Here is an 11,179-nt window from a genome sequence, read left to right as displayed (position 1 = left end):
TTAAGATACTTACATTAAACTCTAAAGGCTTTTTTTCAAAGTACACTTGAAAACTCTACATATAAGTCAGATACAGTGGTGTGTACATTACACACAGTGTGTGTTCTTCATGCAGAATTGTAGTGTGTAAACCACTAAAAAAATTTTTTTTCGTTAATCTAAGTATCGTTATGGTTTTCTTGGGCACTTCTTAATGTGCTACAAGGCAAAAAGATAATTTTTTTCGAGGTTCTGTTTTTTACCTTCTTGTGAGGACTCAATATGTGTGTTCTATGGACCAACTTGTGGGGACTCTTCAGGGGTCCTCATTATGGTGGTCTATTTTCAAAGAACTACCTATTTAAGGGGACTTTTTCCGTGGGGACTCGAAAATGTCCCCATAATTTGAACAGTCCCCACTTTCCTGGTGTGTTTACATATGAATGTCCCCGTAAGTGTGCAACGGTGAGTGCACTTGGTACGATCACCCCCTAGTTCACACACTTGGTACACTCAACCCGCTAGTCTACACACTTGTACTCTCAACCCCCTAGTCTACACACTTGGTACACTCAATCCCCTAGTCTACACACTTGGTACACTAAACCCCCTTTTCTACACACTTAAATCACCCATCACCTTAGTCTACACACTTAGTACTCTCAACCCCCTAGTCTACACACTTGGTACACTCAACCCCCTAGTGTAAACACTTGGTACACTCAACCTCCCAGTCTACACACTTGGTACACTCAACCCCCCAGTCTACACACTTGGTACACCAAACCCCCTAGTCTACACACTCGGTACACTCAACCCCCTAGTCTACACACTTGGTACACTCAACCCCCCAGTCTACACGCTTGGTACACTCAACCCGCTAGTCTACACACTTGTACACCCAATCCACTTGTCTACACACTTGGGACACTCAATCCCCTAGTCTACCAACTTGATACACTTAATCCCCTTGTCTACACACTTGGTAAACTTAATCCCCTTGTGTACACACTTGGTACACTCACCCCCTAGTCTACACACTTGGTACACTCACCCCCCTAATCTACACACTTGGTACACTCACCTCCGTAGTCTACACACTTGGTACACTCACCCCCTAGTCTACACGCTTGGTACACTCACCCCCTAGTCTGCACACTTGGTACACTCACCCCCTAGTCTACACATTTGGTACACTCACACCCCTAGTCTACACACTTGGTACACTCAACTTGTGAGGTCTGTGTTTCCATACACCTCTTATGAGGACCCCCCTTTCTATTGGAGGTATCAAAAAAAAAATATGGATGTTTGGTAACTTATTTGCCCATCTCTTTAAACACTGGATTAGACTTTAAGAAATTTCAATTTTTTTTGTGGGGTCTTTGTTATGAGGACCTGCCCATTACTCAACTTTGAATACTTATGGGTACTACATACCATACAATTCTTATGAGGACATACTCACCTAACTTGTGAGGTCTGTGTTTCCATAGTGATATCCTACTTGCGAGGACCACCTCTTCTGATGCAGAAGAAGAAGAAGAAGAAGAAGAAGAAGAAGAAGAAGAAGAAGAAGAAGAAGAAGAAGAAGAAGAAGAAGAAGAAGAAGAAGAAGAAGAAAAAGAAGGAGAAGGAGAAGGAGAAGGAGAAGGAGAAGGAGAAGGAGAAGGAGAAGGAGAAGGAAAAGGAGAAGGAGAAGAAGAAGAAGGCTGTTTGGTTGCTTGTTTGTTATAAGTCAAGACATTTGCTTCCTGACGTTTCACTAACTCCCCTCTGACTACTTAACGGGAATTTTAATTCGTGCTAAACTTATGGGGACATGATAGTACACGACTACTTATGGGGACTACTTGCCAAACTTATGGGGACATGATACTTACACAACTACTTATGGGGACTACTTGCCAAACTTATAAGAGGACGTGCCAATAAACAACTACTTTTACTAATGGGATTATTTGCCATAGCTGAGCTATTGATTTTCTTAATTCATGAAGGGCACGTGTTTGCATGGAAACCAATCTATATTGTCTCTTTGTGTCTGTTTGAAAGGCCAATAAGGTTGAAGATGATACCAAGGTTCTGATATTATGCACTTGTACGATTTTGCACTTTATTTCAGCCACATCCCATCTCATAATCACAAGAAATCTGATTATCTGAACAAAATAACAAAAAAATGCTACATTTAGTTTGCATTGGAAAACATCGACACTTGATTTTGAACACATGAGGAGCACAATAATAATAGACTGATGGGTCAAAGGGGGGAGGAAGATGCATTACAAATATAGGGACCATGGAATAAAATAATATTGGAAAGAGTGATATACTTAACTGGCGGAATGGGCAATGAATGCTTGAGATACCATAGTCGATTAGCGGAGCTGATTGCTATCAAGAAAGGGGAGCAATATGCCAAAACCGGATCAGAAGCCGGATTTCATTCCCACTATAAAGATCTGCACTCGTCTGTCTTAGAGGTGCTAGGACATTACGAAGAATTCAACGAGACATCAAGAACGCGGACATTGACATTGAAACTGCAGAAGGGGCCATTTGAGAGATGCGTTCTTTTGTTTATGTTTTTTTTCTTTTTATCAAGTGGAACTGATTTTAAAATGCCGAATTTCATTTTTTTAAAACTTCATGATATTTGGTTTTCTTTTCTTTACAAAAACATTATTGCTTGAAAATGAAATGTGAATAGGTTTTTAATAGCTCTTTTTCATATACTTCTAACTTGTAAATAGCAATTTGTGTGGAATATTTTAATAAAGAATTATATTATTTTAAAAAAAGTGATATACTTACTGACAATAATAATAATAATAATAATAATAATAATAATAATTTCTGATAACTAAGGATTTGGAAAAACATTTCAGAATAAAAAGTAGCGATATTAAAACATGACGTTTTGGCGACGACATGTCACTATTATCAAATGTAAATTATAATAAGATTGGTAACGTTATATAAAGAAAGCAAGGTGTGAAATTACATTAGAATAAAACGAGATGGAGTAAAACGAAAGAATGTGCAAAATTAAATGAACAGTTTTGCTGGTATGGAGTCTTTTTGAGTGTTAAGAATGAGTGTCTTTTTCCTTATTAGAAGCATCTCATAAATAAGGCACTCGAATTTCCCGCGGCATTTCTTTAGGATCGTAAACTGCTCGTGAAGATTGTTCAGTCTTTGATCATGTTGGTCCTTAAGATGTTTGCCGATGACGGAATACTTGTGCTCCTCAATGCGGAGGTGGAGGTGACGGCTTGTGTAGCCTATATAATTCGCATCACACGAATTGCATTTAAACTCATACACAACGCCTTGTTGATTTACTAATGAGGGCTTTGTTTCCGTGACTTTCAGGTCTTCCGAGATTTTCCTACTTGTGAACACTGGTTGTAGAACACGATCAATTTTCTTTCCAAGATGGGTTAGTTGTCTGCGCACGGAGTCGGCGGATTTCTGATCTTTAAAAGGCAAGATGATTCGTACGGGGCTGTCGACTGGCTCAATTTGGTTTTGGTTCTGGTCTTGTGAAGCGTGGAAACTCTTGAAAATAGAGTCAATAAGTTTCTCAGGATATTTCAGTTTCAGAAACATTGTTCTCAGATCCTGGCATTCTTTTGAGAAAAGGTCCGGTGAGGATGACAAGCGGTTGGCGCGATCAAGCATAGTTCTTATCAGCGATCGTTTATATCTGTTGTCAACATGGCTCTGATAATGTAGTAGAAGACCTTTGTTGGCCTTTTTTCTGTAGACAGAGGTGTTGAGGCGGTTATCGGTCTTGTTGATTACCATGCCTACGAAGGGTAAGCTTTTGTTGACTGCTGTTTCCATTGTAAACTGGATTGCTGGGTGTGTATCATTCAGAACTGAAAGGAAATCAGTAGCAGCGGCAAAGTCGGGTACTAGAGCGAAGGTATCGTCGACGTATCTTCTGTATAAATTGGGAAGCTTGTTTCCTTGTGCAAGTTTCTCCTCAATGGAACACAAAAAGGTGTTAGCCATCAGTGGTCCTAATGGTGAGCCCATAGCAAAGCCGTCTATTTGCTTGTACAAATTACCGTTAAACTGGAAAAGCTGATCTTTAGTTGCGATTGTGAGCAGCTCGATTAGGTCGCCCTCACAGATGTTAAGGTTGTGTGTGTTGTTAAACCAGTTCCCATCGAATGCTTTCTTTGCTAAAATCTGTGATGTCATACGACACCAGGAAATCATTCTCACCGATTTGAAGATGTTGGATCTCTTCGGAGAAATGAAAGATGTCAGATATGGTGTACTCATTGCTCGATAATGGTTTTAACTTCTCGTCCAGCCACTTTGCTAGAGCGTAGTTGTACGTGTCTGTTGCAAACAAGATGAGCCGCATGGCAAGACGTTCCTTATGGGTCTTGGGGAGCCCATAAAGATGGGCTAGTCTGGAGCCTTTCTTGCAGACGGAATCTGCAATTTGTTTAGGAAGAATCCTCCTGACGACCGATTCCAGGTGCTTCTCTTTCTCAAAGAGAGGGTGGTAGTATTTTGGTGGTCTTCCTCTCGTTATGGGTCTCTCTAGTCCAACTGGCGTGAATTTGGTTTGGTCATAGATTGATGCTTCACAAAGCAAACGAACATAATCGGACTTATCCATGACAACAACGCCTTAACCCTTATCCGGTTTAGTGATTACTATGTCGTCTCGTTTCCTGAGTTTGTTGATAGATTTCAGCAACGTTTTAGGTGGTTTGGGTCCTTTTCTTTCGATGCAGTTGAGCGCGATTGAGCGAAGGGTCGCTGCAGCTAGATCCTTTTTGTTATCAGGAAGCGTAGGCTCTAGTTTCTAATAAGCCTTCTCGAAATTGGCTTGGATATCCATGGCAGATATTCGAAGCTGAGGAATCGCAAACTTTAGACCTCGGCAAAGCACGAGCTTATCGAAGAAAGTAAGATGATAGGATGAGATATTCTGAATGTGTTCGTCAACATCAATATCTCTGTTCAACAACCTGGCGATTTTTGACGTGTGATCGTCCGACATCTTCTGGTAGTGTTTCCTGCGTAGCAAAGCAATTGTTTTCAGGATGCATAGATAACGGAAAGAAGAGCATCACCATGGGCTCACCATTAGGACCACTGATGGCTAACACCTTTATGTGCTCCATTGAGGAGAAACTTGCACAAAGAAACAAGCTTCCCAATTTATACAGAAGATACGTCGACGATACCTTCGCTCTAGTACCCGACTTTGCCGCTGCTACTGATTTCCTTTCAGTTCTGAATGATAAACACCCAGCAATCCAGTTTACAATGGAAACAGCAGTCAACAGTAGCTTACCCTTCGTAGGCATGGTAATCAACAAGACCGATAACCGCCTCAACACCTCTGTCTACAGAAAAAAGGCCAACAAAGGTCTTCTACTACATTATCAGAGCCATGTTGACAACAGATATAAACGATCGCTGATAAGAACTATGCTCGATCGCGCCAACCGCTTGTCATCCTCACCGGACCTTTTCTCAAAAGAATGCCAGGATCTGAGAACAATGTTTCTGAAACTGAAATATCCTGAGAAACTTATTGACTCTATTTTCAAGAGTTTCCACGCTTCACAAGACCAGAACCAAAACCAAATTGAGCCAGTCGACAGCCCCGTACGAATCATCTTGCCTTTTAAAGATCAGAAATCCGCCGACTCCGTGCGCAGACAACTAACCCATCTTGGAAAGAAAATTGATCGTGTTCTACAACCAGTGTTCACAAGTAGGAAAATCTCGGAAGACCTGAAAGTCACGGAAACAAAGCCCTCATTAGTAAATCAACAAGTTGTTGTGTATGAGTTTAAATGCTATTCGTGTGATGCGAATTATATAGGCTACACAAGCCGTCACCTCCACCTCCGCATTGAGGAGCACAAGTATTCCGTCATCGGCAAACATCTTAAGGACCAACACGATCAAAGACTGAACAATCTTCACGAGCAGTTTACGATCCTAAAGAAATGCCGCGGGAAATTCGAGTGCCTTATTTATGAGATGCTTCTAATAAGGAAAAAGAGACCGACTCTTAACACTCAAAAAGACTCCATACCAGCAAAACTGTTCATTTAATTTTGCACATTCTTTCGTTTTACTCCATCTTGTTTTATTCTAAAGTAATTTCACACCTTGCTTTCTTTATATAACGTTACCAATCTTATTAAAATGTACATTTGATAATGGTGACATGTCGTCGCCGAAACGTCATGTTTTAATATCGCTACTTTTTATTCTGAAATAATAATAATAATAATAATAATAATAATAATAATAATAATAATAATAATAATAATAATAATAATAATTAATTAATTACCTATCACTGGATGAGGCTGAGTATGACCTGAAGAATTATAAAGATTGAGGAGTTTTCCAATACAAATCCTTCTAATCTTACTTTTGAGATATATGGATAAAAATTTACGGGTAATTAACCTACTTTAAATATGCTCTCTCCGTTCCTAAGACCTTGTAACAAAACTTTCCAAAGGAGAACTGTGTTTGATCGGAAAGTTGATTATGTGACCAGCTATTGCAAAAGGCCTATTAGTGACAATTTATACTTTCTTATAGCTGCCTTAGCACATTCCGTCACTTCAAATCGACTGTCTGCCCAGTCCTAGCTTAGCGAGGTTTTATGAGTCACGTATTTGTAGTATATTTAAGTTTAAAACATTAGGTTTTACGATTCTTGGGAAAAGGAAAACTGTAATACATTTTGTTGAAACACCAATTTGTTAATGAGAGAGAACTTCTAAAGACTTGAACAAAAAAAGCAATGAGATAGGCTCCCCTTTCCTAGAGTGTGCACGGCCGGTGAGACCAGTTCCTGGACATTGCCTTCCTTTGAGACCATCACAGGTAATCCAATGTGGATCATCAGAGGAGCGCAGTCTGTCATGGGAGAATTTTGGGGGGCTTTGGTAGAATCCAATATGGCGGCCAAGCTCTTTCTGGAAAATCCTCCTTCTGATCAAATAAGCCAGTTTTTCGGAGAAAAAAGCGAGGAGTACATGTCTTGTACAGAAAAAGGCACGGAGTTTGCTGAGTTCGAAACAGGAGTAGGAGTCATCGAAGAGAAATACAACATTTCGTGGTCGAAATCCAGACTTGCAAAAGTTGATTCCCATCCAAGGAATGGTCAAAAGGACATTGAAAAAGCTTCATGAAAAGGTAATTAGAAGACTGCGCTCAAAACCAACTTTAGCGACACAGTGCATGGAGAGGAGATTTCACTATGGACATTTCCTGAGAAGTTTTTGATTTGATTTACCATAAAATTGTTAAGTCCAACATTATTTAACAACTTTGGCCATCAGTCGAGAGAGAAAACCAACCTGTAGTGACATTGGAATCACGGACAGGAAAAAGACAGCTGTATTTGTTTTTAACAAAATGAATCAAGGTGGTATTCTTATTAGCCGTAATCATTTCTTAAAGAAGTGTTTGGGAAACTGTGCTGGTGGTGTTCATACAGTTGAGAGATGTGAAGTGGTTGTTTGCAGGGAAAAACCTATGAGATTTAAATATCATCACAGCACAGAAGTTTTATCAGTCAACTTTCATTATGGTAATTGGAATCAATTCGGCATTCCACAACACTTATTAATGGGTACAATACAAGCAATTATGACTTGCTACCAAAATCAGTAATCTGCATGGAGCATTTGCTTTATAGCCCGTGAACAGGCTCCCAAGTGGGGTATAGGGTGAAAAGAAAAATAGAGGGCCGGGCGGCGGGAGCACAGTATGGGGCGAGGAAGAGCTTGATTTTCATCTTCGCCCTAGACCCCAATTGGGAGCCTGTTCACAGGTTATTGCTTTAGAATCCAGGAATTATTTCTTAGTGCTGAGGAACATCCCTGTTGTTCCAATATCCATAATGAAATGGTGAAGTAACTGAAGAACAGAAAGTGGCACTATCTTAAACCATACAACTTCTTTTTATGTTTTGCACAGTTCAATAACCTGATCGTCACCCTTACTTCAGGGAACTGTTAGTATTAAAAACAACATAACATATCAATGCCTGGGGATGCTCTTGTTAGTTATCTCATGACAGAGGCAGCTATTCTTTGACCTCTATCTCTTTCCCCTTCCCATTGGGTTTCATTGCAGATTTTGCATTTTCAAAGTTAGGTTTTCTCAGAGTAGGTCATGTTTAGTTTACAGGGTACCATTAATAACACTCTGGGGCCAACCCACCACTAAAAGCTGAAAGATTCGACGTTGTGCTAACAGAATTCAGCCCAATGAGATTCAAATATGTTAAGAACTGAAAAATCTGTCTGTGAGTTTTCATTACAGCTACTGGAACTGACTGAAATTGACTGAAATTGTACTGTTTCATTCAATGGAGGATCAGATTGCAACAATACGTTGTCTCGGTACACTCAATCTTGATTATTACACTTTTTTCATGGTCATACCGTTGAGCTTTTGATGTGCAGGAGTATGTAGGAAGAAGTTCTCTGTCATTGTGGTTCCAGTTGCTATTACAATTTAATTCATTGTGAATGTTCCACTGCAGGAGACTAACATTGTCTAATATAAATACATTGGATGAACAAATGTTCCAACATCCATAACATATGTTCCCCTGTTAAGAACTTTGAATAAAAAAAAAAGTGAAAATTTGTTTCACAGCCCATCAGAATAATCTTATTCAATCTGTAGATAAAAATTTGACAATCATTTTAGTGCACGAATGGAGATTTTTCATTTAATATGAGCAAAGTTATAAGTTTTTTCGTTTTTCCACAAAGTGCGGCGTCTTAAATTAAATGAGTGAAGTGTTGGCATGAACTTTGAATAAAAAACACCTGTAAATTTGTTCCAAGGCGCATCAGAATAACCTTATACAATGTGTAGGGAATAAGTTTATAATCATTTTTATAGTACACGTATGGTTATTTCTCGTTACATGATCGGGCAAAGATATGACTTCTTTTAGCTTTCAAGGTAGTGTATGTATAGCCGTCTTAATTTCAATTAAAATACGGATGTGTCATCTACATTCACGAGTTGGCTCAAAGGAGACTTTGATTTAAAGATAAATTATTTCAAATGTTGTTAACACTTTGATAATCTGATCAGTTTACATGATGTTGAGGACACCACAGTGGTTTTCTACGGATCTTTGACATGTTTATTGAACCTGCTGTTACAATTACACTGTAATGGTATGTCTAGAGTTAAACAACTGGAAATGTTTAATAGTTGGTGTTGTGGAATACAAATTGGCATACGCTTCAGCAGATCAAAATTACACCGATTGCTAATCATGTAGCAACTTCATTTTGAAACCCGAACTAGAAGCAACTGTAATACATGCAGCTTGTTTAGCAGACAGAGATACACAGGAGGTTTTGTTTTCTGGATTTGTCCTACCACCGAGCAGCAATTCTTAGTGATTTTTGTCAAGCCGCTACAATACCGATTTGATAAATTTTGGACGCTGCAAATGCAACTTTTCTGTAAAATCATATACCGGCCGCCTCGAATGAGCTTCTACATGGTTCATAAAGAAAGAGCTGATGCTCAGTTGGTTATTCAAAAAAGTGGTGCCATCGCTTAGGGTAGATGTCACTTAAAGATCTTTTTAACACAGGGCTTATAATAAGTCACAGATTTCACAATGATGGTCACTTTTAAGAGTGGTCACAAACAGAGCTTTGTGTAGTTCTGTAGTGGCAAAGTCATGCTGCTCACATACATAACAATTTTTAGGTCAACTTACTCTTAGAGCTCTGAACTCCACAGTCTTGATACGGAATCACATCCGCAACATGAATACTGTTCTTTGGAACCTTGGAACAAACTTTCTTTTTGGCAAGAAGTTGAGGCTCTAAAAAGAGATAGAGAATCACACTGGAAATTAACTTACCCTATAAATCCCCCTTCTGGGTGGGGAATTGCAGAAAAACAACTCATGCTTATATGCATCTCATGAAAAAACAAGACAATAACACTAGAGCATATCTTGTTATGTTCTTTTTACATGTAAGCACAGAATCAATTTTCCATAATCCCACACCTCCCTCTCTTAGGGACTTGACCAATTACAAAAGAAAAAAAAAGAAACCTAACTAGAGACCCAATAAATTTTTAATAACGATTAGGCTTACAAGGTGACATAACTTATTCAACACATTCCACCATTAGCAATGTAAGTAAAACAAACACTGCCATAACTTATACTCTTTATTCGTCAAACCTTATTAACATTTATAATGATAACTTCCACTTGACATCACTTGGCATGCATTTAAAAACCATCCCACAGGAATTCTTCATATATTGACAACTTACATGTACAGTGTAGGTCCAGTAGTTAGAAGTTACATTGTCTTATTCCAGGCATGTAACATCAGCTAGATCAAGAGGATTGTCACCTCCAAACAACTTTTATTATATTATATAACTACTGCTGCAAGACTGGGGGGAAAATAAAACTGTGCTCTGCATGCATGTCTAATTCGGAGACTCAGGACCCCACACCAAAGAAAAACATTTTAGATGTGCTGATGTGCTCATTTCCCTACCATGTGGATGTCACAAAAACCAGAGACATACTGTAATTGAACCTTTTAAGTGGTGGATATATGATATTAAAACTGGCATGCACATTTTTAAAAGTGCACTTGAATTCTAATTTAAGCATGCCTTTATAATCCATACCTATTGAGCATGCACCTTTTCCAGGGATGGAACAGCTTAGAAGAGCAGGATTTGATACATATTACAATGCATCAACAATCTCGGGGACAATCTGGCTTTTTAATACAATACCAATTCACTAAGGCACTTAAATCTGAAAATGTTACAAAATGACAGTACACACTGTACTGCTGCTTACCAGATCATTAAAAAAGCCATGCATTTTCCTTTCCTTGAATTTGACTCCTAAACTTTGTTTCTGAAGAAAGATATGGTAATTAATATCAGTGTCACTCCTTTTTGTTTGATGTTTGTCTGTTTGTTTGTTTGTTTGTTTGTTTGATTTCGTTTGTTTCATTTAATGTCGCACCTGAGGATTGCTGAGAACAACACAGTCAAGGTCTTTTTCCATATCAAATCAACCGTGATCACTTGGATTGTTCTTTTTTTATTTAATCCCTTCAAAGTTAGAGGGGTTTTTTTTGAGGTTCTACCACAGTATGTACCATCA

The 11,179-nt window shown here is 38.8% G+C and overlaps 3 protein-coding genes across 13 annotated transcripts in view; 1 reads left to right on the top strand and 2 right to left on the bottom strand.

Annotated features, from left to right (window-relative positions):
• LOC146487721 (uncharacterized) overlaps positions 1-11,179 on the bottom strand; it is a 72,981-nt gene that overhangs the window by 53,152 nt on the left and 8,650 nt on the right. For 2 of the 11 annotated variants that reach the window (XR_014867874.1, XR_014867875.1), the window contains exons 5-7: positions 10,868-10,927; positions 9,749-9,856; positions 1,448-2,468 (exon numbers count right to left, since the gene is read on the bottom strand). The exons of 1 other annotated variant lie outside the window; for it this stretch is intronic. Coding sequence is in view for 3 of the 10 variants with exons in the window: in XM_085126449.1 (XP_084982575.1) it covers positions 9,785-9,856; positions 10,868-10,927 (132 nt within the window). In the remaining 7 variants the exon portion in view is untranslated. Of the gene's footprint in view, positions 1-1,447; positions 2,469-9,748; positions 9,857-10,867; positions 10,928-11,174 lie in introns of those variants that run through there. 8 more of the 11 variants (XR_014867880.1, XR_014867870.1, XR_014867871.1 and 5 more) reach the window with 8 other exon arrangements.
• Positions 2,688-4,749, bottom strand: LOC146487724 (uncharacterized). The gene has a single exon (XM_085126358.1). It carries the CDS (start codon positions 4,276-4,278, stop codon positions 3,031-3,033), a length of 1,248 nt encoding a protein of 415 aa, XP_084982484.1. The 5' UTR covers positions 4,279-4,749; the 3' UTR covers positions 2,688-3,030.
• Positions 4,930-6,087, top strand: LOC146487723 (uncharacterized). The gene has a single exon (XM_085126367.1). The coding sequence runs from the start codon at positions 4,930-4,932 to the stop codon at positions 6,079-6,081; it is 1,152 nt and encodes a 383-aa protein (XP_084982493.1). The 3' UTR covers positions 6,082-6,087.

The sequence above is a fragment of the Pavona decussata genome, unplaced genomic scaffold (genome assembly GCF_977016875.1).
Source record: "Pavona decussata unplaced genomic scaffold, jaPavDecu1.1 SCAFFOLD_13, whole genome shotgun sequence".
In the NCBI taxonomy this organism is placed as follows: Eukaryota; Metazoa; Cnidaria; class Anthozoa; order Scleractinia; family Agariciidae; genus Pavona; species Pavona decussata.
This window is presented reverse-complemented; position numbering and strand designations above follow the sequence as displayed.

Excerpts from the sequence above, each read along its gene's own strand:
- LOC146487723 (XM_085126367.1), top strand. The coding sequence starts at position 4,930 with ATGAGATATTCTGAATGTGTTCGTCAACATCAATATCTCTGTTCAACA.
- LOC146487724 (XM_085126358.1), bottom strand. The coding sequence starts at position 4,278 with ATGAGTACACCATATCTGACATCTTTCATTTCTCCGAAGAGATCCAAC.